At 42.5% G+C, this 24474-nt stretch overlaps 1 protein-coding gene across 2 annotated transcripts in view; it reads left to right on the plus strand.

Moving 5' to 3' along the window:
- Positions 1-17213, plus strand: part of nf2b (NF2, moesin-ezrin-radixin like (MERLIN) tumor suppressor b) — a 49427-nt gene extending 32214 nt beyond the window's left edge. For both annotated transcript variants that reach the window (XM_060936214.1, XM_060936213.1), the window contains 7 exons: positions 599-721; positions 950-1167; positions 1273-1375; positions 2305-2447; positions 2608-2761; positions 10906-10983; positions 17011-17213. In XM_060936214.1, the coding sequence (XP_060792197.1) occupies positions 599-721; positions 950-1167; positions 1273-1375; positions 2305-2447; positions 2608-2761; positions 10906-10953 (789 nt within the window). In that variant the 3' untranslated portion in view covers positions 10954-10983; positions 17011-17213. The remainder of the gene's footprint in view (positions 1-598; positions 722-949; positions 1168-1272; positions 1376-2304; positions 2448-2607; positions 2762-10905; positions 10984-17010) is intronic.
- The last annotated feature ends 7261 nt before the right edge of the window (positions 17214-24474 follow it).

The raw sequence follows: 24474 nt of genomic DNA on the forward strand, positions 1-24474 counted from the left end.
CGTAGGACGGAAGTAAAACGTACAGCGGAAATCAAAGTGACCAACATCTGACAACGTTGTCAAAAGACGCGCGCGCCCTCTTTCGAATGCTGATGTAATCAAGCCGGAAGTTTTGTTTGTTTTGATAGCAATCAGGAAAGTTTGAAAAAGTAGGCAGTAATCATCATTTAAACTCGTTTTTGTGCAATATTTCGTTTGGAAAACGGTTTTCAAAATGACGGCACTGACACCTGGCTGACGCTTCACGTTTTGAAGTCTCGTGAAGATCGCGCAGATAAGCGGCGCCTGCCATGGAGCAAACGAACTAAATTCAACATGGTTAAAAACCAAATAGGCTGATAAGTATAATGTATTTAATTGCAATTAGTTGCCAATATGAGTCCCGATATAAGGTTACTAAAACCGAAAACGTAATTGAATAACACGTTAATTAAGAAATAAAGCAAGTTTAAAAGTGACTTCAGTTCTCCTTTAAATTTTTATTATACTATTAAATGTTACTTGACAAATCTCTCTAGAGATCTTGTTTTCTGGTGTTGGATTTGGTCAAATAGCTTTTTAATGTTTTTCATTTTGTGGGGTTTTTTATTTGTACAAGATGGAACGTCAGATTCTCGCACGGGAGAAGCAGCTAAGGGAGGACGCAGAGCGGGCTAAAGAGGAGATGGAGCGCCGACTGTTTCAGCTTCAGGACGAGGCTCGTATGGCTAATGAAGCTCTGGTGAGAAACCTGGCAACGTGCAGAAAGTAACTCAATCTCAGTGTGATCTACTTGGATGAGTGCTGAAGTGTCCTTCCATATAGAGAGCTTTGGACACATAGTAGAAAAATTTAATTGACGCAGTTTTGTATCTGGTGAAATATAGAAAACAATCTCATTGATATTATACAGGCATGTTTTACACTTCTTTTTTTTTTTTTTTTTATTTATCTTCATCCCTCCATGTAGCTGCGCTCTGAGGAGACGGCTGACTTGCTGGCGGAGAAGGCCCAGATTGCTGAGGAGGAGGCAAAGCTGCTGGCTCACAAAGCAGCCGAAGCAGAGCAGGAGAGACAGAGGTTGGAGGTGACGGCCATCAAGACCAAAGAGGAGCACAGGCTAATGGAGCAGAAGATGAGGGAGGCAGAGCAGCTAGCTGTAAAACTGGTGGAGCAGTCAGAAAGGAGGTCTATTTTCAGAACTTTCTCTGCGTTTTTAATTCAGCTTGTTGTGCGATGACGTACAGCAGAACACTCAAGCGAGTCAGTTTTTCTTTCGTTTGTTCTTTCCAGGTCAAAGGAGGCTGACCATCTAAAGCAGGATCTGAGCGAAGCCAAAGATGCAGAACGCAGAGCCAAGCAGAAGCTGCTAGAGATCACCAAAACAACATACCCAGTAAAACAGACTTTAGCTTTAGATTGGGTTTAATTTATTTTTGTAGCCGTTTCTAAAGAGGCTAATAAAATAGAAATGCTTCTTTATAATAATAAAAAATTATTTTATCTTTCTCTAGCTGTTTCTGTAATTTGAAGTAATCCTATCAATTTAACTAAAATTATTCTGTATTTTGTCTGATATGCTTTCACAGTCCAAAATTGGGCAATCAATATTTAAGAATTATTCCACGGAATCGAGTCGTACATGAGCTGATGGCTGATGAGGCGCGTAGCACCAAGTCGGCTATAAGCCATGTACGATGAGATTGAGGTAGAATAATTGTTTTATTCTACCCACGTTCACTGAATTTTGAGAAACCGAGCATTTTTATTTTTAGCAAATTCAATAAATAAAAAACTTTTGTACAAAACAGCCAACAAAATAGTTTCTCCTTAGAATGTAAACAAACTGGTGAAATGACAGTAGCGATTTGTGAAAAATGCTATAATAATTCTTGAAAAATAAAAAAATACATTCTTACCATCAAATACTTTTATTCCATATTTTGTTGCTTTTATTTTTTTATTTTTTGGGGTTTTATTTTCGAGTGGAGTTTTTATTTCCTCCTCGGTTGGTTCAGCAACACGCTCCACCATTTTGTTTTTCTCTACTCACAGTATATGAGTTGATATCCTAGTAGTAGAATAGCTAATCAGAGCTCAGGATTGCTTATATCCAGTGAATGTGGATATGTAATATTAGCGGTTATCAGAATTTGTGCATTCATTTGTTCATTCTCTGTCTGTTTTTTTCTGGTAGAGGTTCCGGTGTATCAGATTTGTCAGTAAAATCCATATAGTTTAGGTCATATATGTTTACTTTTTAGCTAGTAGGCAAATACAGTGATTGAAACGAAATTATTTTGTGTGTATTTTGCTTTTTGTCAGTTGATAGCTGCATATTCTAGTCCGCCGCCACCCCCACCTGGCCCTGAGAATACAGAGATGCAGCTGGATGTGGCTGCCTCATACCGACTAGACTTCAAAGATTCTGACATGAAGAGACTGTCCATGGAGATCGAACGCGAACGGTATGCATGTGGTGGTGTAATGTCACAGCATATTAATGTTTCACAGGAAATCTGACAGTTTACTACTGCTTCTTTTATTTTAGTACATGTACCTGCTTGATCATTGATTATTTACTGTGGGATACAAACGTGTGTGTGCGTGCGTGCGTGCGCCCACCAGGCTAGAGTACATGGAGAAAAGCAAGCACCTGCAGGATCAACTGAAAGAACTGAAGTCAGAGATCGAGTCCCTGAAGCTGGAAGAGCAGCAGCAGCAAGCAGGGCTCTACAGCCTGAGGGGTTATGCTGAGCCACCCTACATCCCCCACAGCAACGTAAGACGCACGCACGCAGGCCCACATCATACAACCCCAATTCCAAAAAAGTTGGGATGCTATGTAAACTGTCAATAAAAACAGAATGTGATAAACTGCAAATCTTGGAAAGCCTATATTTCATTGAAAATAGTACAAAGACAACATATCAGATGTTGAAACTGAGAAATTTTGTTTTTTGAAAAATATATGCTCATTTTGAATTTGATGTCAGCAACAAATTTCAAAAAAGTTGGGACGGGGCATGTTTACCACTGTGGTACATCACATCTACATTGAAAAACATTCTGTAAATGTTTGGGAACTGAGGAGACCAACTGCTGTAGTTTTGAAAGAGAAATATTGTCCCATTCTTTCCTGATATACAATTTCAGTTGCTCAACAGTTCAGGGTCTCCTTTGTCATATATTTTGCACTTCATAATGCACCAAATGTTTTAAATGGGAGACAAGTCTAGACTGCAGGCAGGCCAGTTTAGCACCCAGACTCTTTTACGACAGAGTCATGCAGTTTTAATATGTGCAGAAAGCGGTTTGGCATTGTCTTGCTGAAAGAAGGAAGGCCTTCCCTGAGAAAGATTTTGTCTGGATGGCAGCATATTGCTCTGAAACGTGTATATCATTCAGCATTAATGATGCCTTCCCAAATGTACAAGCTACCCATGCCATGTGCACTAATGCACCTTCATACCATCACAGATGCTGGCTTTTGAACTGTGCACTGATGACAAGCCGGATGGTCCCTCTCCTCTTTAGCCTGAAGGATGTGGTGTCCATGATTTCTAAAAAGAATTTCTACTTTTGATTCGTCAGACCTCGGGACAATTTTCCACTTTGTCTCACTCCATCGTAAAAGAGCTCGGGTCCAGAGAAGGTGGCGGTGCTTCTGGATATTGTTAATATACGGTTTTAACGTGCATTTGTGGATGCAGTAATGAACTGTTTTCACAGACGATGGTTTTCTGAAGTGTTCCTGAGCCCATATAGTGATTTCCACTACAGACGTGTCTGCTTTTAATGCAGTGTCACCTGAGGGCCTGAAGATCCCAGGCATCCAGTGTCAGTTTTCAGCCTTGTCTCTTGCATACAGAGATTTCTCCAGAGTCTCTGAATCTTTTAATGATGTTATGTACCAGAGATGATGTGATCCCCAAATTCTTTGCAATTTTACATTGAGGAATGTTATTCTTAAATTGTTGCACTGTTTGCCCACGCAGTCTTTCACTGAGCAGTGAACCCCTCCCCATCTTTACTTCTGAGAGACTCTGCTTCTCTGGGATGCTGTTTTTGTACCCAATCATCTTGCTGATCTGTTGCCAATTAACCAAATTAGTTTTCTTTAGCATTACGCAACTTTTTCAGTCTTTTATTGCTCCTGTCCCAATTTTTTTTTAAATGTGTTGCTGACATCAAATTCAAAATGACCATATATTAAAAAAAAAAAGCAATACAATTTCTCAGCTTCAACATTTGATATGTTGTCTGTACTATTTTCAATGAAATATAGGTTTTCCATGATTTGCAAATCTTCACATTCTGTTTTTATGGTTTACAGTGTCCCAACTTTTTTGGAATTGGGGTTGTAACGTCAACAAAGTGCACTCTGTGTAACCTCTAGTAAATTCAGGTGGGATTCTGTATCACTGGTATCAGCAGATAATGGAGATTCAGTCAGTGATGAGAGTTGCGTGCTTTGCACAGTCCTTTACTTTTGCCTGAGGTTAAGTTTTGAAGCACTGCATATCATGTAGCCATGCTGAATTTTATTTAAATAAGGGGTGGACAAAATGATAAACCACTCACTGGGCATCCAAACTACCCAGTCCAATGTTTTTGCTGCCTGGAAACCTAACCCTCCTCTCTTGATAAAGTTTTTGATGTAGCATGTGTTTGTGACAAAAAGTCAGCAAATCCCCTGATAAATGTTTCATCTGTGAGCTGTGATGCCTTTTCCTTCCATCACAAGTTAAAAAAGTTATTTAAGCCTAAAGGCTTGATGTTTCTCATGTGGTTACTTACAGTAGCAGAGCTATATGACCGTTTTCTGCTGCATTCTACACTAGGGTGCATCAGTTGCCCCCTAAAAATGAAAAGTTCCTCCGATCATGATGCATTTTTGTTTTTATGTTCCTTTTGGTAAGAAAACACACTGGGTGAAATATTTTGACAAAATTCAAAAGTTTAATTGGTGGCACCAGGAGCTCAAAGTTATGGAAAAAGCTGCTATTTTATGACTTTTATGACAAAATTTCAATCACTTTTCATGAAACATTATGGCACCTTATAGAGTATACCAAATATCTTAGATACACATTTTTAGTACATGTTCTAAATATATTATCAAGCACAGTTTGAGTTTTAGCTGTTCATTGAATCATTGTTCAACTACTTTTAAACAATACAAATGTATTATGAATCACATTAATGCTTCTCAATCCCTTGCAAAGGTTCTTAACATGATCTCTGGGTCACAAGAAATCAATAAACGGAGTCCAACATTGTGATTCAAACCTTACGCGAAAACATAAAATAAGCGTTTTTTGGCAAAAAATGAACCTCATGGTGCCACCATTAGACTTTTGAATATGGTCAAAAAATTTTACAGGATGTCTTTATTGGTGAAAAGGAACACCCAAACAAAAATGCATCAGATTTTATGAAAGTGAGGGCAACTGATGCACCCTACTCTACACTGTCTGGCAAAAAAAAAAAAGTTAGTTTGGAGATAAATAAGCAAATACTTAAGAGCCTTTGACTGGGTGATTAATGTTTCAGCTGGTAACAATTCTTTTAACCCAAACTGATGCAGTGAGTAGCTTCTCGTTTCTTAAACAGCCATGTCCGAAGACGTATCCCGTGGTTGTGGAAAAGTGTTTCAAAAGGGTCAAATTATTCACCTGAATCAAGCAAAGAAAATGACTATAGAGATTGCGGGAATTGGGTTAAGAACTGTCCAACGTGTTATTAAAACCCCGAGGGATAGTGGTGAACCGTAAACTTTGCGGAAGAAAGGCGGTCAGAAAAAAAAATCTTGACTGACCATGATCAGGGATCACTAAAAAGCTTGAAGTCGAATAGTAAAAAATGGACAGTTGAACTCACGCCTATGTTTAATAGTGAAAGAGCATTTCCACATGCACAATGTGACAAGAACTCACAGGACTGGGACTAAACAGCTGTGTACTGCAAAAAAGTATGTCTTAGCAAGTGAAAATATCTTGAATATAGTTTAAATGATTTAGCATTTCCTATTAGAAGAGTACAAGACACCAATTCTGCGATTATTAAACCTAGTTCTAGATTGCAACCAACTTATTCCAAGATGTCTTACCAAGTAAAAATATCTGTCCATGCAGAAAGATAATTTCACTAGTATGAAGTAATTTTCTCCTCAAATTCGGTTTTAAATTTTTTGCAGTGTGGTCATAAGAGAGCCACTTCTTAGTGAGGCTAATCCGAAGAAAAGGCTTCAATTTGCTAGGGAGCATAAGGATTGGACTCTGGAGCAATGGAGAAATGTCATATGGTCTGATGAGTCCAGATTTTCTCTATTCCTGAGTGATGGGTGAGTCAGGGTTCGAATGGAAACAAGTGAAGCGATGCACCCATCATGCATAGTGCAGTGTTATGACCTGTGGTTGCTTCAGTTGGTCAGGTCGAGGCTCAACACCATTATGTGGCAATAAAATGACCAGTGGATTTTTTTCTTCTCTGATAGTCCTGGAATATACCTGTGCTATCAGCCCTGAGGTGCATCATGTTTAAAAACGCACATATATGAAAGCGTTTGTTTTGCAGAAGTCAATGCAGAATAAGTTGGTAAGTTATCTGCAGAAATCAGGAAATAGGGTTTATTTTGAAATGTATAGCTCAGATATTAAATTTGCTTGTCCTGGGGTAGTGATTTATTCACCACTGTCAAGTATTTGGCAGTTTATCGTATTCCTACCCAAGGTATAACTCAGAATTGTTTCCATGTGCTTTTATTGATTGGTTTAATTGGAGACATTCTGTGTAGGCATAGTCACTTGCTTAGAGTTTTTTGGCAGGATTAGCAGCAGTGCCTTTTCACTCAAGTTTACAGAACTTTCCAATTATCAAAAGGTCACACAAAAAAAAACTGCAAAGGTGTGTGTGTGTGTGTGTGTGTGTGTGTGTGTGTGTGTGTGTGTGTGTGTGTGTGTGTGGCACACTTACCCGGTAACTGTTGAATGTCCCCTGATGTGAAGTTGGTGTTCCAGTTTATCCCTAAAGCATAAAGTGGGGTTGAGGTCAGGGCTCTGTACAGGCCACTCGAGGAGTTCTACACCAACGTTGGTAAGACCGTATCTTTATGGACCCCACAGGTAATATCTCGTCTCGTCTTCTTCCGCTTATCCGGGACCGGGTTGCGGAGGCAGCAGTCTAAGCATGGAACCCCAAACTTCCCTTTCCCCAGACACCTCGGCCAGCTCCTCGGGAAGAACACCGAGGCGTTCCCAGGCCAGCCGAGAGACATAGTCCCTCCAGCGTGTCCTGGGTCTTCCCCGGGGCCTCCTCCCGGGGGGACATGCCTGGAACACCTCCCCAGGGAGGCGTCCAGGAGGCATCCGAAAAAGATGCCCGAGCCACCTCAGCTGGTTCCTCTCGATGTGGAGGAGCAGCGACTCTACTCCGAGCTCCTCCCGAGTGACTGTGCTTCTCACCCTATCTCTAAGGGAGCGCCCAGCCACCCTGCGAAGGAAACTCATTTCAGCCGCTTGTATCCGCGATCTTGTTCTTTCTGTCATTACCCAAAGCTCATGACCATAGGTGAGAGTCGGAACGTAGATCGACCGGTAAATTGAGAGCTTCGCCTTTTGGCTCAGCTCCTTCACCACGACGGACCGGTAAAGCGACCGCATCACTGCGGAGGCTGCACCGATCCGCCTGTCGATCTCACGCTCCATCCTTCCCTCACTCGTGAACAAGAACCCGAGATACTTAAACTCCTCCACTTGAGGCAGGACTTCTCCACCAACCTGGAGAGGGCAAGCCACCCTTTTCCGGTCGAGAACCATGGCCTCTGACTTGGAGGTGCTGATTCTCATCCCAGCCGCTTCACACTCGACTGCAAACCGCCCCAGTGCATGCTGAAGGTCCTGGTTTGAAGAAACCAACAGGACAACATCATCCGCAAAAAGCAGAGATGAAATCCTGTGGTTCCCAAACAGGATTCCTTCCGGCCCCTGGCTGCGCCTAGAAATTCTGTCCATAAAAATTATGAACAGAACCGGTGACAAAGGGCAGCCCTGCCGGAGTCCAACATGCACTGGGAACAGGTCTGACTTACTGCCGGCAATGCGAACCAGACTCCTGCTCCGTTCGTACAGGGACCGGACAGCCCTTAGCAAAGAGCCCCGAACCCCATACTCCCGAAGCACCCCCCACAGAATACCATGGGGGACACGGTCGAATGCCTTCTCCAGATCCACAAAGCACATGTGGACTGGTTGGGCAAACTCCCATGAACCCTCGAGCACCCTATGAAGGGTATAGAGCTGGTCCAGTGTTCCGCGACCAGGACGAAAACCGCATTGTTCCTCCTGGATCCGAGGTTCGACTATTGGTCGAATTCTCCTCTCCAGTACCCTGGAGTAAACTTTCCCTGGGAGGCTGAGAAGTGTGATTCCCCTATAATTGGAGCACACTCTCCGGTCCCCTTTCTTAAAAAGAGGGACCACCACCCCAGTCTGCCACTCCAGAGGCACTGTCCCCGACTGCCACGCGATGTTGCAGAGGCGTGTCAACCAAGACAGCCCCACAACATCCAGAGACTTGAGATACTCAGGGCGGATCTCATCCACCCCCGGTGCCTTGCCACCGAGGAGCTTGCAAACCACCTCAGTGACTTCGGCTTGGGTAATGGACGAGTCCACCTCTGAGTCATCAGCCTCAGTCTCCTCAGTGGAAGACATGACGGTGGGATTGAGGAGATCCTCAAAGTATTCCTTCCACCGCCCGACAGTGTCCCCAGTCGAGGTCAACAGCTCCCCACCCGCACTGTAAACAGTGTTGGCAGAGTACTGCTTCCCCCTCCTGAGGCGCCGGACGGTTTGCCAGAATTTCTTCGAGGCCGACCGATAGTCCTTCTCCATGGCCTCCCCGAACTCCTCCCAGTTCCGAGTTTTTGCCTCCGCAACTGCCCGAGCTGCAGCACGCCTGGCCTGCCGATACCCTTCGGCTGCCTCAGGAGTCCCGGAGGTCAACATGGCCCGATAGGACTCCTTCTTCAGCTTGACGGCATCCCTTACTTCCGGTGTCCACCACCGGGTTCGGGGATTGCCGCCACGACAGGCACCGGAGACCTTGCGGCCACAGCTCCGAACAGCTGCGTCCACAATGGAGGTAGAGAACATGGTCCACTCAGACTCAATGTCCCCCGCCTCCCTCGGAAGCTGGGAAAAGCTCTCCCGGAGGTGGGAGTTAAAGACCTCCCCAACAGAGTGCTCGGCCAGACGTTCCCAGCAGACCCTCACCATACGTTTAGGCCTGCCAGGTCTGTCCAACTTCCTCCTCCGCCAGCGGATCCAACTCACCACCAGGTGGTGATCAGTTGACAGCTCAGCCCCTCTCTTCACCCGAGTGTCCAAGACATAGGGCCGGAGATCAGATGAAACGACTACAAAGTCGATCATCGACCTCCGACCTAAGGTGTCCTGGTGCCACGTGCACTTATGGACACCTCTATGCTCGAACATGGTGTTCGTTATGGACAAACCGTGACTAGCACAGAAGTCCAATAACAAAACACCACTCGGGTTCAGATCGGGGAGGCCGTTCCTCCCAACCACGCCCCTCCAGGTGACACTGTCGGCGCCCACGTGAGCATTGAAGTCCCCCAGTAGCACAATGGAGTCCCCAGTCTGAGCACCCCTCAGTACCTCTCCCAGGGACTCCAAGAAGGCCGGATACTCTATACTGCTATTTGGCCCGTAGGCACAAACAACAGCAAGAGCCCTCTCCCCAATCCCAAGGCGCAGAGAGGCGACCCTCTCGTTCACTGGGGTAAACTCCAACACATGGCGGCTGAGCTGGGGAGCTATAAGCAAGCCCACACCAGCCCGCCGCCGCTCACCACGGGCGACTCCAGAGAAGTGGAAAGTCCAGCCCCTCTTGAGGAGCTGGGTTCCAGAGCCCAAGCTATGCGTGGAGGTGAGCCCGACTATCTCTAGCCGGTACCTCTCAACCTCCCGCACAAGCTCAGGCTCCTTCCCCCCCAGCGAAGTGACATTCCATGTCCCAACAGCCAGCCGCTGTGTCCGGGGATCAGGTCGTCGAGGCCCCTGCCTTCGACTGCCACCCAATCCACATTGCACCAAACCCCTACTGCTACCTCTGTGGGTGGTGAACCCACAGGAGGCCGGGCCCACGTCACCTCTTCGGGCTGAGCCCGGCCGGGCCCCATGGGCAAAGGCCCGGCCACCAAGCGCTCGCATACGAGCCCCAACCCCGGGCCTGGCTCCAGGGTGGGGCCCCGGCTGCGTCCTACCGGGCGACGTCACGGTCCTGGATTTTTTCTCCATAGGGGGTTTTTGGTGAACTGCTCTTGGTCTGGCCTGTCACCTAGGACCTGTCTGCCTTGGGAAACCCTACCAGGGGCATAATGCCCCCGACAACATAGCTCCTAGGATCATTCAAGCACACAAACCCCTCCACCACAATAAGGTGGCAGTTCTAGGAGGGGCCCACAGGTAATATTCGAGCTTGAATTCAGACAGTAGGTTTTTGGAGAACTGCATTAAGCCCCTGCACATCAACCACCATGAGATTTGGCACTGTTTTCTCTCGGTTCAGAACTTCACTAAATGCCAAGGTTCTTGCTGCTGATTTTTACTGGTTAATCCCCCCCCCCCGCAAGGCCGTTGTTTTTCAAGAGTCAGGCACCTCAGTCTTTCAGAGTTTGGCTGTAGTTTTCATTTTATTGATGTGTGTCTGTGTGTGATGTATATAATTTTTTTTAATGTAAATAGACAGTGATTACAGGACATTATCATGTTGAGCTAGATCATACCACTAAGCTGTTTTCACAGGTCAAGGTTTTGATGGGTTTTTGTTTTTAAGCATTTTTAGCTCAGGTCTTTTGAGACAGTGAAATGGTTCTGACTGTGTGCTGGTGTTTTGCAGAGGAACTCTGCCTACATGGCTCAGATGACTTTCTTCGAGGAGGTGTGAACAGACAGAAATCTGACAAGGAGGAAGCAGGTGAAGAAATCATCACTAGTGTGTGATACTCATCAGGGAATGTACAATATCAAGCACACACACCTGCACAAAATGCTTCGGGGGGAAAAAATTCCTTTTAAATCATTTTGGTGACAGGTTTAGAATCGCAAGTTGAAAGTGCTATGCATAGAACAACACCGGTTTTACTGTAAGAGCTAATGGGATGTCTTTTCAGTTTATTCAGTTATTTAATTTTTGCAATGCCAAATCCTTTTTTTTTTTTTTTTTTATAAAGACAATGTCATACAATTAGTTTTCACCAGAAAAAAACATGGAATATTCTTTCCTTATATTTCACTAAGGTGTAGGCATTAAATTCAAGTTTAACTAATGTGCAACTGCTTGTCATCAGCCTTTTCGGTTTAGAGAAATCTCACTGGAGCCACATTTTCTTACTACAGTACCAGTTAAACGTTTTTTCTGTATTTTTGACTCTTTTCTGCATTGTAGAACAATACTGAAGTTGTCAAAACTATGAAATAACATGGAACGTGTATGGAATTATGTAGTGTAAAAAAAAAAGTTTGATATTTACCTTGACTCTTTGCACACCATTGGCATTACCTTAAACAGCTTCATGAGGTCGTCACCTGGAATACTTTGGTTAACAGTTGTGCCTCATTAAAAGTTAATTAGTGGACGTTCTTGACGCCTTAATGCGTTTGAAACCATCAAACGGTAAATAATACAGTAAATAGCGCTATTTGACAACTGTAGTAATCCATATTATGCTCAACTAAGTAAAGAGAAACGACGTCCATCATTACTTGAAGACATGACGCGTTTTTTAATGAATACAAATACAGAAAAAAGCATTGAGTTAGAAGGTGTGTCTAAACTTTTGAGTGGTACTGTACGTTTCAGTTGAAAAGATGACCTCTCTTCAGTGTCTTTTTACCATGTATGGCTTCAGTCAGGATTATGTAGTGTTTGTTACTAATACAGGGGTAAATTAAGAAGCGTGTTCCCAGTATAACAGCACACAGCGAGTCTAACAGGCCGAATGATTTATCGTTTTGGCAGCTCGGTTTCTGCTTTACTGTTTACGCCCTGTGACACTCCATTTTCTGCATCTATGGGAAAAGATTTAGCAATACACCCAAGCTACTGCTGCAGTATCCTTTCAAATGTCCTTCAGCTTTTCCTTCTGCGGATTTATTTGAATTGTTGTTGTGGATGACGCTAATCTGACCGAACAAAGCCCAAGCCCTTATCTAATAGTCAAGAAAAGTTCTATAAGTCATTTGTTTTTGCACTCTAGTAAGTGTTGCAGCACATACAGTGAAAAATAAATGGTGGGGGTTTTTTTTGTTTGTTTTTTCGTGTGTGAGAGAGAGAGAGAGAAACAGCTGTGCTATAAGGAATAAAATTCAACCAGGAGTGGTGTTGTAGGAAAATATTCAATGAAGAAATGTCTGTCCCTGTTTTAGTACAGCAATTATCCAATTTACGCTTTTTTAAAAAGTTGCAGTGTTTATTTCTGAGTGACAGACAAGTCATCTGTTGTTGGTAATATTTAATGTAATGGTGGAATGTCTGTGAAACAGGTTTAGTGCCTGTGATCCCTTACGTTGTAGCAGCTACAAAATCATTTCTGCACCTTTTTTTTTCCCCTTGTTAATACGTTAATGATGTCATGTTAACAAAAAATATGAAGCACAAACTCCTCTGTCCTGTTCTGAAGACTCTTCCATGTCAGAAAACTTAACTCAACACTACAGATTTACCTGACAGTTACAGAGCGCTGACGTTGCATCCTCCTTCTGTAAACGTTAAATAAATGCCTTCGCACACTAGCTTCACCATGTCAGTAATTTTAAATCTGATATTGACCCATCTGCCATGCAAGTTGTTACTATGCTGAAACAAAAGCATATTTATATCTAATAATGACTTAAGTGTTACAGACAGAGATTGTGAGATTAACATCAGGACTGCAGCAAAGGCAATACTAAACTATAGAAACACTAACAGGACAAAAACTAAAGTATACTTTATTGTAAAGGCCAACTTTAGTGCTGGTTTAGAGGTAGTGCCTCTAGAACAGCATTATGTAAAGCCAGTGTTGTAGTCGAGTCACTAAACCTTGAGTCCGAGTCCAGTCTCGAGTCCCCAGTGTTCAAGTCTGAGGTCCTGTCCACACGGCAACGGATTCAGGTGAATCCGATAAAATTGTTTATCGTTTCGGCCTGGCGTCCACACGGCACCGGCGTTTTGGGTGCCCCAAAACAAAATCTTTTGAGAACGGGTTCCAGAGTGGAAAGATCTGGCAACGGCGCCGTTGCGAAGTCGTCTGGATGAGTAGAACGGATTTGTTTACGATGACGTCACAACCACATGTGCTTCACGCCGGGTAGAAGTGTAACGAACTCGATACGAGTTGTCAACAAATCCTATAACTTGGTTCATGAAACGCGCTTACAAAATATTTTCACTGTGAATATTTATTGTGTAATGGTGCAAAGTGAGAGAGAGAGAGAGTGAGAGTTAATCCCGCCAGCAAAAATAGGGGAAAAAAAGGAGCGATCTCACCTCTTCAGATGTTGGTTTAAGTCCTACAATACATTCCTCAAAAAGGGCGTAGAAGAACAAATTAATCCATCAACGTGTAGCATTCAATTTATTCCGGACCATTAAAGACGCCACCTTCTGCGTAGAATCATACGTCATCCTCGCCGCCATATTGGATGGGTCAAAGCGGAGAATAAAGATGCCTCATTCATGTGCTGCGTTTAACTGTACCAACAGGTTTGCCATCCAAACGAGATCACATGGGATTACCTTTCACAGGTGAGACTGGAAAAATACTTTTCATTGTATTTGGTCATTATAATGTAATTTTACAAACAGATTTTTCTGACTTTGTGGCTAATATGAAGTCTCGCGCATAATAGTTTATGCGCATGCGTCCTTACTACTTCTATTGTTCTGGTGTCTCCGAAGGGACCGTCTTACAGCGCCCCTAGAGGTGTGGCATGTGTATTGCATCGTTTTCAGCAAGCGTTGCGTTGCCATATGTACCTGATATTTTACTGATCCGTTGCCCATGTGGACGCGATATTTTTTTTTTAATAACATCTCGTTGCCGTTGTCGTGTGGCTGTAGCCTGAGTCAAGTCCAAGTCATTTAAAGAAAATTTAAAGTCAAGTCCGAGAACAAGACTCCAATGGCACCATTTAACGATGGCTGCTGCTGCTTTTATGTGAAAGCGTCTCTGCTACTGTGTTGAACTAATGTTACTGCTTGACTGCCCGTTTTAGTTAACAGGCTACAGATAAAAAGCTTTTTCATTGCTCAACAAGCCCCGCCCACTATCAACAGGGCAAACAACATGAGAGAGTTAACACTAGCTAGTTCATCGCTCAGCAAGTAAGCCCCGCTATCAACAGAGCAACGAACATAGCGTGTTCCTTACCTCTTTGGTTGGAGTTAATGTAGATATAAATATCTTTATGCCAAATTTATTATGGCATGTTACAAAAAAATAGAGAAAATCAGAGTCCTCGTCTCCAATTTATGAGTCCAAATGCAGTTAATGCACGAGTCCGAGTCATTAGTGCTCAAGTCCAAGTCAAGTCACGAGTCCTTAAAATTAGGGCATGAGTCGGACTTGAGTCCGAGTCCTGGACTTGAGTACTACATGCCTGTGTAAAACATTGTGAAATACACTACCGTTCAAAAGTTTGGGGTTACCCAGACAATTGTGTTTTCCATGAAAAGTCACACTTTTATTTACCACCATAAGTTGTAAAATAAATAGAAAATATAGTCAAGACATTTTTCTGGCCATTCTGAGCATTTAATCGACCCCACAAATGTGATGCTCCAGAAACTCAGGCTACATCCACACGACAACGGCAACGAGATTTTTTTTTTTTTTTTAAATATCGTGTCCACATGGACAACGGATCAGTTAAATTTCAGGTCCATATGGCAACGCAACGCTTGCTGAAAACGATGCAATACACATGCCACACCTAGGTGCACTGTAAGACGGTCCCATCGAAGACACCAGAACAATAGAAGTAGACGCATGTGCGTAACTGCGCATGCACACAGTGACTATCCCTGTCACTTGCACACACTTTCTCACTCCCTATCCTATGGATATAGTCCCTTTAAATCACGTGCTCGTTTTTTGAATGGAGACGCGGAAAGAGGAATGAACGGGGGTAGATGGAAGCCGGTACGCCAACATTCTGATATCCTCCAGAATTCTTTAATGGTCCGGAATAAATTGAATGCTACACGTTGATGGATTACTTTACTTTATTCTTCTACGCCCTTTTTGAGGAATGTATTGTCGGACTTAAACCAACATCTGAAGAGGTGAGATCGCTCCTTTTTTTTTTTACCCTATTTTTGCTGGCGGGATTGACTCTGCCCTAAGGGCTATTCTCTCTCTCTCTCTCTCTCTCTCTCTCTCTCTCTCTCCCGCTCGCTCACTTTGCACCATTACACAATAAATATTCACAGTGAAAATATTTTGTAAGTGCGTTTCATGAGCCAAGTTATAGGATTTGTTGACAACTCTCATCGAGTTCGTTACACTTCTACCCGGCGTGAAGCACATGTGGTTGTGACGTCATCGTAAACAAATCCGTTCTACTCATCCAGACGACTTCGCAACGGCTCCGTTGCCAGATTTTTCCACTCTGGAACCCGTTCTCAAAAGATTTCGTTTTGGGGCACCCAAAACGCCGGTGCCGTGTGGACGCCAGGCCGAAACAATAAAAAATTTTATCAGATTCACCTGAATCCGTTGCTGTGTGGACAGGGCCTCAATCTGCTCAAAGGAAGGTCAGTTTTATAGCTTCTCTAAAGAGCTAAACTGTTTTCAGCTGTGCTAACATGATTGTGCAAGGGTTTTCTAATCATCCATTAGCCTTCTGAGGCAATGAGCAAACACATTGTACCATTAGAACACTGGAGTGATGGTTGCTGGAAATGGGCCTCTATACACCTATGGAGATATTGCACCAAAAACCAGACATTTGCAGCTAGAATAGTCATTTACCACATTAGCAATGTAGAGAGTGTATTTCTGATTAGTTTAAAGTGATCTTCATTGAAAAGAACAGTGCTTTTCTTTCAAAAATAAGGAAATTTCAAAGTGACCCCAAACTTTTGAACGGTAGTGTAAATATGCCTGGTAATGTATGTATGGTCTGAATTGTCCAGAATGTGCAGATTCAAGTGCGCTTTCATATGATTTAAATGAACCATTTCAGTGTATCGTGTTTAAATGGTTGTCTCAAAGATTGACAGAGCAAAATACTACATTTTCTCTGTTTCTCCCCACATTGTCAATGATGCAAATGTTCTAACACGTTTCTCATGTTGTACAAGGGGGGAAAACAAAAAAAGCAGGCTGTTTTTAATTTCAAATTATTTATACTTTAAATCCAGCATCCTTTTTTGCATTTTCTCCATTTCAGAATGTTGGTGGCTGATGCAATTTGTTTTATTCTTTTTTTTTTCCTTAATGTCTTTCTGTTCAATATGAAACTGCATGATTTATATGATGCGAGTTTGGAATATCCAAATTCCGAGTCACTGATTGCAGTGGGAGAAAATGTTTAGGCTTTATCAGTAAGCTTTAGTGACACTCAAAGGATTCAAGCTGCTTTGAATTTGAAAATTGGACAATTCTCCATGAACACACTACCTTTGTAGCACATAATCGTAATGTCATAGTGCTTAGTGAGAAACATTCCTTTGTTCCTAATCCATAACCGTATGCACAGAAGGCAATTATTCATGTTTTAATGAAACCTGCCCATTTCTGCCCGGGTCAAACTCTAAGTTATCATTATCCTTTTGTTAACTACGGCTCACAAGTGCCTTATGTGTTTTGTGAAAATTTTTTTTTTTCAACATTTCAAAATGTTTATACAGATTCAGTGCCTCATGTATGTTTGACTGAGTTGCAGTATTACAGCCTTTGTTTTGAATCTGCCACAGTTTACAATTTATTACATTTTAATTCGATGCTTTTATCCAAAGTGACTTACAAGTGAGGCAGAATTCAGTTCAAGGCTGCAGCTGGGCAGAGCCAAACAGCTGTCTACCAGCTGCCTGGATTTGAACTTGCAGCCTTCTGGTCACCAGCGCAAAGGCTTCATCACTGAGCTGTTACACATACTGACACCTCTTGCGTGTAGTGAATTGAAAACTAATTCACAAATAAAAATGACTTTTTACAAGTACTTTGTGTATGCCTTTAATTATGTGTGGTTGTGTTGTTCTCTAGCCAGTGGGTTCCCAACTCCACTTAGGAACCTGAGGGTTCTCAGCTCTTCCTTTAAACCAAGATATCAGTGTCAGGTCAGCTACCGTTACCTGCAACCCAATGTGGTGTAAAAATCATGAACCTGCCAACACTTTCATGGAAACCATTTGGCAGATTCCCAATAGGATCTGATTGTATTTTAAAGGGTTAAAAAATTGTGAAAGCTTTAAATTCCCACAAGGCAATATTTCCAGTTTCAACCTAAAGGTGGCAGTATTAAGCAATCCATTTCAGGCCCAGTACGTGGTGCTTTCGTTTCAGAACATCCCAGTTTTGTTTTTAGAATACAATATTCAGGACACACAGCATCACTGATGTGACCCACCTGTTTCCCTCGGCTGTCTCCACAAGCTGGATGTAGCACACAATTTTGAGTTGAACACTAGGAATATTTGTCGATGACAGCTTGGGTTGTGCTTCTTCCAACATGGGAACCATTCTTTCATCAATAGCCTTGTTAAAAAGGAATTACTTATTAAACGTTTTGCGTAGTTATGGTAATTATAAAAGTAGTTCATAGGAAAATTAAATGGTTGTGTATCTGTAATGTGAGAAATGAGTGCTTTTAAAAGCTATATGTATTGAAAAAATATTTTAAAACCACACAAAAACAAGTAAATTTATTTTTTTAAGCTCATTCAACTACAGGCCAGGCCAGATGAGCTTATGCAATCATGCGCTGTCTATCTGTCTGTCAACAATTTACAAAAATAGCTACTCCTACAGGATTGATCAGATTTCAATCAAATTTGCAGGCAATGTTCCCCAGATGGGTGTACATAAAAGTTGTCAAGACGGTGGCACCACTTGTCATATTTACAATTTTATGGGTGTCTGAAATTTTTGGGTGGCTCATCACCTTTCAGCGCTACTCTTTGTAAACTGTTGGGATATTTTCACTGAAACTCACCCAGAAGACTCTAAAGGCATATTCCAACAAGAGTTGTTCACCAGGTGGTGCCACCTACTGTAGCACAGATGAGGCTACAGAGGGGTTATATGCAATTTCATGAAAATCGCTACTCCTCCTACAGGAGTGATCAGATTTTGATCAAACTTGTATGAAATGTTCCCTAGGCGGACACGCATAAAAGTTGTCAAGATGGTGGTGCCACCTGTCATATTTAACATTTTATGGGCGTTTGAAATTTTGGGTGACTCGTCACACCAAACACTGCTCTTCGTAAACTGCTAGGATGTTTTCACTGAAACTCACCCAGAAGACTCTCTAAATTCAGATTCCAACAAGAGTTGTTCACCAGGTGGCGCCACCTGCCATGGATGCAACTACACAGGGGTCATATGCAATTTCACAAAAATCGCTACTCCTCCTACAGGGTTGGTTGATCGGATTTCAAACTCTCACACAACAACAGTGGCAGGTATGAGTTACAGCCTCGTTGAGGCTATTTTTATTTTAAATCATGGTTGTAACTATGGTATTTACGCGTAAATTGTAGTAAACTGTTGGTCATTCCAACAAAGAGATCCAGTTAGGACATAATATGAGCAGCAAATGAAGAAGAAATATAAATGAGAGAGGTTTTTTTTTTTTATCATCCCCAGGAATGAGATGAAGTAGAAACATTAAAAATTAGAAATATGCCTTTGGCTGCTTTTAAAATCTATGTATTGTACTTACTTGTCTGACCTTGACTGGTAGACCATTTTATAAGTGCATATTTTCTTTTTTGATGCACTGAACAAGTCTGCAGTAGTAGATCTTGCTGAAGTATCTGGAGCACGTAGGGGCAGAAAATCCGTAATATATGATGGTGTGACTGCAAAGTAATCGAGTGTTAAACTCGATCCTGAAATAGAATTGGAGCCAATGTAATATCACCGGGATTGGTGTAATACTGTATGTTCTCTCTTGAGTTGACTTGTAAGAACTTCAGCTTGTCAAAAGTAAAAACTGATTTATACTCCATCCATTCATCTATTATCTATACCGCTTTATTTATTTATTTATTTATTCATTAAGGATTGCGAGAGACCTGGAGCCAATCCCTACTATTTTTAACCCTGTTAAAAGTTTTAGAAGAAGAAGCCTTTAGTTGTCACATGTACACTCAAGCACAGCAAAATTCCTCCTCTGCATTTAACCCATCTGAAGCACTGAACGAACACACACACACAGCAGTGGGCAGCTATGCTACAGCACTCAGGGAGCAGGTGGGAGTTAGGTGCCTTGCTCAAGGTCACTTTAGCCATGATACAGACAGAGAGGAAAGTGCTGTTCACTCATTCAACTCCCCTCACATTTTTCATGCCAGTCCTGGGAATCGAACAGGTGACCCTTTGGGCCCAAGGCTGCTTCTCTAATCTTCAGGCTATGGCTGCCCTTGATTAACCCTTTCGTTTATACCAAAAACACTAAACTTACAATTTTATTCTGTTGTTTTGTCTATTCTTTGATTTGACATGTTCAGCCTAATTTCAAAGCATTTTGGTGGAACTTGGATGATCTCTACCTTGTTCACATTTATTACACCCACAACCGTATTTCACGTGCACTTTATCAATCACAGTTGATGTGTTACGGATGTGTCGACGAACCGGGTGGAAAAATATCAGCCTAAATGTAAACGTCAGCCTAAATCTCGGAGATATTTTGCTCTGTGTAATTACCAGACACAACTCATCTCATCTCATTATCTCTAGCCGCTTCATCCCTCTACAGGGTCGCAGGCAAGCTGGAGCCCACCCCAGCTGACCACGGGCGAAAGGTGGGGTACACCCTGGACAAGTCGCCAGGTCATCACCGGGCCGACACATAGACAACCATTCACACTCACATTCACACCTACGGTCAATTTAGAGTCACCAGTTAACCTAACCTGCATGTCTTTGGACTGTGGGGGAAACCAGAGCACCCGGAGGAAACCCACGGGGAGAACATGCAAACTCCACACAGAAAGGCCCTCGCCGGCCACGGGGCTCGAACCCAGACCTTCTTGCTGTGAGGCGACAGCGCTAACCACTACACCACCGTGTCGCCCGCCAGACACAACTGTCACTGCATTAATCTATAGTCTGGGCTAGAAAGAAATCAGCCCAAATCAGCTCACGTTTTCATTTTGCGTATTTTTTTTCTGATGATCGCTGGTGGTAGTGTTGAGCATGGTTCCCTGAAAATCCAAATGAAACTGCCTTCCTTATGAAAACAATCTGATATGGATGCCAAAAATGAAAGATTATATTTAATCTTTTAAAGGCAGAGAAAAGGTTGCTGATAAAATCTGCAGAAAAATCCAGAAACCTGAGAAAATCCAGCCTCCAGATTCAGTGCTGTTTTTAAGCAACAGGCTGACAATTTCTCTTCTGCATTATTATTGACCTGCATTTTCTTTCTGAAGCACAAAACAAGCTCATAAATTAAGCTCATAAATATTTCACGTTTCAGAAGATTTAGTGGATTGGATTTTCACCTTTTTATACTCTTGCATGTAAATTTGAATTTCAAAACCCTTTTGAATGTCTTTTTTTCTTTGTATCAGGAAAAATGTCTACATTTACACAGACTTGGGGATATCAGATACTACAAAAATCTAAAAAAAAAAAAATTATGTTCTTTTAACCAAATATGCAAATGCAATTATAATTTATACTCACCAGCCACTTTAATAGGAACATGTTCTTAATTCTAAGATTCCTGTTCTTGGCTGCAGGAGTGGAACCCAATGTGGTCTTCTGCTGTTGCATGCTGAGATGCTTTTCTGCTCACCATGGTTGTAAAGAGTTGCTATATCCTTCCTGGCAGCTCGAACCAATCTGGCCATTTTCCTCTGACCCTCTCTTATCAACAAGGTGTTTGTTTCCACCCACAGAACTGTTGCTCACTCAGTGTTTTTTTTTGTTTTTCGCACCATTCTGTGTAAACTCTAGAGACTGTTGTGTGAGAAAACCCCAGGAGATCAGCAGTGTCTGAAATACTCAAACCAGTCCATCTGGCTCAAACCAACACCCATACCACAGTGAAAGTCACACTTTGAGATCACAATTTTTCCCATTCTGATGTTTGAAGTGAACATTAACTGAAGCTCGTGATTTGTATCTGTATTATTTGATGCATTGTGCTGCTGTCAAGGGATCGGCTGATTAGAGAACTGCATAAAACAGCAGGTGGATGGGTCTATGTCCTAGCAGCTACAAACAGGCATTCCTTTACCAGCACATCTTTATTCTTTCATTTGAAGTTAAAAATAATAATTTAAAAAAATGCAACGTGTCACATTACAGAGAAAGTAGGCCTGTAGTACTCAAGTCCAGGACTCGGACTTGAGTCCGACTTGTGCGCTAATTTTAAGGACTCGCGGCTTGACTTGGACTTGAGCACTGATGACTCGTACTCGTAAATTGGGGACTCGGACTCTGATTTTTTCTTTATTTTTTGTAACATGCCATAATAATTTGGCACAAGATATTTATATCTACATTAATTATCATACTAATTTCGTGCAAGAGAATGCACATTCACATGTTCATACATCATGTTCAGGAACAAACTAACGTTAATGGCACTAAAATGCCTGGAGAGAAGCCCCTAGGATTGTCCGCTTTGCTTATACAGACTTCTCGTGCAGTGGGGGAAAAAAATGCACCGCTATGTGTTCCATATGTAGAAGAACTATCGAGGAGATGACGGGGACAACCTCGAACTTCAATCGTCATTTGGTAAGATTCCGCCCAGAGAAGGAAGTGACACGGTATGTTCGTTGCTCTGTTGATAGTGGAGCTTGCTTGCTGAGCGATGAACTAGCTAGTGTTAACCCCCTCTCATGTTATTTGCCCTGTTGATAGTTGTCGGGGTTTGCTGAATAATGAACAAGCTTTTTATCTGTAGCCTGTTAACTAAAATGGGGCAGTTGAGCAGTAAAGTTAATCCAACACAGTATCAGAGACGGTTTCACATAAAGGCAACAACAGCCACTGTCAAATAATGTGGTTGGAGTCTTGTTCTCGCACTCAACTCGGATCAATAGTGGACTTGACTTGAAATTTTCTTTAATGACTTGGACTTGACTCAGACTTGAACACTGGGGACTCGAGACTGGACTTGGACTCGAGGTTTAGCGACTCGACTACAACACTGAGAGAAAACCATCTTGAAGACGTCCCCATAGTGGAAAACTTACTGATTGTTACAAAGCATTGATTCTACAGACTCTTCCCATAAATGATTAATAAAGGTCTGCTTACAGTTCCAGCTATTTAAAATGGGGGAAACTGTGGCTTAATGGGTAGAGAAGCCGCTTTGGAAACAAAAGGTTCCTGATTCGATACTCTGGACCAGTAGGAATGGCTGAAGTGCCCTTAAGCAAGGCACCAAACCCCCAACTGTTCCCCAGGCTGCTCTGGGTATGTCGCTCTGGATAAGAGCATCTGCTAAATGCCTGTAATGTAATTGACACTTGAACCAGAATGCCTACTAAAATCAATTCCACTGAAAGGATTTAATAATAAGGAACATGAGCTATAAAGTTTTTCATGTACTTCTGGAAAATCCTTATTTCTTGCAACTTTGGGGAAAGAGTTTCTCCAGCTGTTGAGCAGTTCTGATACAAATCCTTGTGACAAATGAGTTTATTTGTGCAGATATTTGTGTCTGAGGATGTTTCAATCCATGCTGTGTGCACACAGAAATCTGCATGAGGTGGACACTTTACAGATGACTCACCATTTGCAATGCCACATTACTCCTGCTATATTACAGGGAATCAAATTTACCTGAAGCTCTTGATTTGTATCTGCATGATTTCATGCATTGTGCTGCTGTCAAGGGATCGGCTGATTAGAGAACTGCGTAAAACAGCAGGTGGATGGGTGTTCCTAATAAAATGGCCAGTGAGTGTATCTACTCATCAAAGCCTGTAAAACTGTTTAGCAAGTAAAACAGAGGGTTTTTCCTTTTAATATTTTCATAGCCATCTGGTGCAATATTGCAACCATCTGAGAAATCAAAATGTTTGATTTTTATTATATGTTTATGATTTTCCATAAATTTGATCCTGCTTGCATGGTGACACAGTGACTAGTGCTGCTGTCTCATATGCTGGATTAATGACTCTGAATAACTAAATTATGGATCCCTATCCAGTCTGTATTTCTATCTCGCACCCAGTATTCCTTTGATAGGCTCTGGATCCAATCCTGACCAGAATAACATTATTATTATTATTATTATTATTATTGTTATTATGTTACAGACTGTCACAAATTCTCCCTCTCTGTGCACACTGTGGTTCTCAGCTCAGCGAGCACTGCTTGTGCCTGTTCTTTGTCTTACATATTCTTTGCTATGTGCCTTTGTTTTGATTCAAGTCCTCTCTCCCGCTTTATCCTGTCATTGATTTATCACAGTGTGTTCACCTCTTTTTAGTCCTTAATTAGTTTGTGTGTTGTTTCTGTATTTCATTGCAAAGTCTTATTGGGCATCTATCGTCTCGTTAAGTCTTGTTCCGTGCTTTGTGTATCATTGTTCTTCCTGGTTTTGACCCTCACCTGTTTTATACACATTATTATGATGGATTATGCTACCTTGTTGCTGTCTGCCTGTGTATTGAACGCTGCTATGAACTATGATGTTTGGAAACACCCTAATAAAGCATGATGAGTTTTTTGCACTTGCATCCTGTCTCATCAACGTGCATGTTACACAGCCATGTAGCAAAGCAAGAGAACAGTCACCTTATCCTGCCTTGAACCCAGGTCTACAGGGTGCCAAACCTGTACCCTGACCACAACACCAAAGAGCCAGGCTCATTGGTATGGCAGTCAGAGCACATACTCAACTGTAGTGACGGGCACTCTGTCACACTGACCTCCCTTTCAGGAGGGCACACCCGTGTGCTTCATGCACACAGGCATCCCTCACATATCCCCCATCCCATACCAGAGTGCCCCACACACTCGTGCTTCACCCATCTCTGAGGTCCCTCACACAGGAGTCACCTATCCTGGGGGTCCCCTCGTACAGCTCATACACAGGGCACACCTCCAATGGCCTCACGGCAAGCCATCCCACTTTTGACACCATCTGTAGCGAAGCAAGAGAACAATCACCTTATCCTGCCTTGAACCCAGGTCTACAGGGTGCCAAACCTGCACCCTGGCCACAACAGCCAGGCTCATTGGTATGACAGTCAGAGCACATACTCAACTGTAGTGACGGGCAC

This window comes from Neoarius graeffei, chromosome 12, assembly GCF_027579695.1.
Source record: "Neoarius graeffei isolate fNeoGra1 chromosome 12, fNeoGra1.pri, whole genome shotgun sequence".
In the NCBI taxonomy this organism is placed as follows: Eukaryota; Metazoa; Chordata; class Actinopteri; order Siluriformes; family Ariidae; genus Neoarius; species Neoarius graeffei.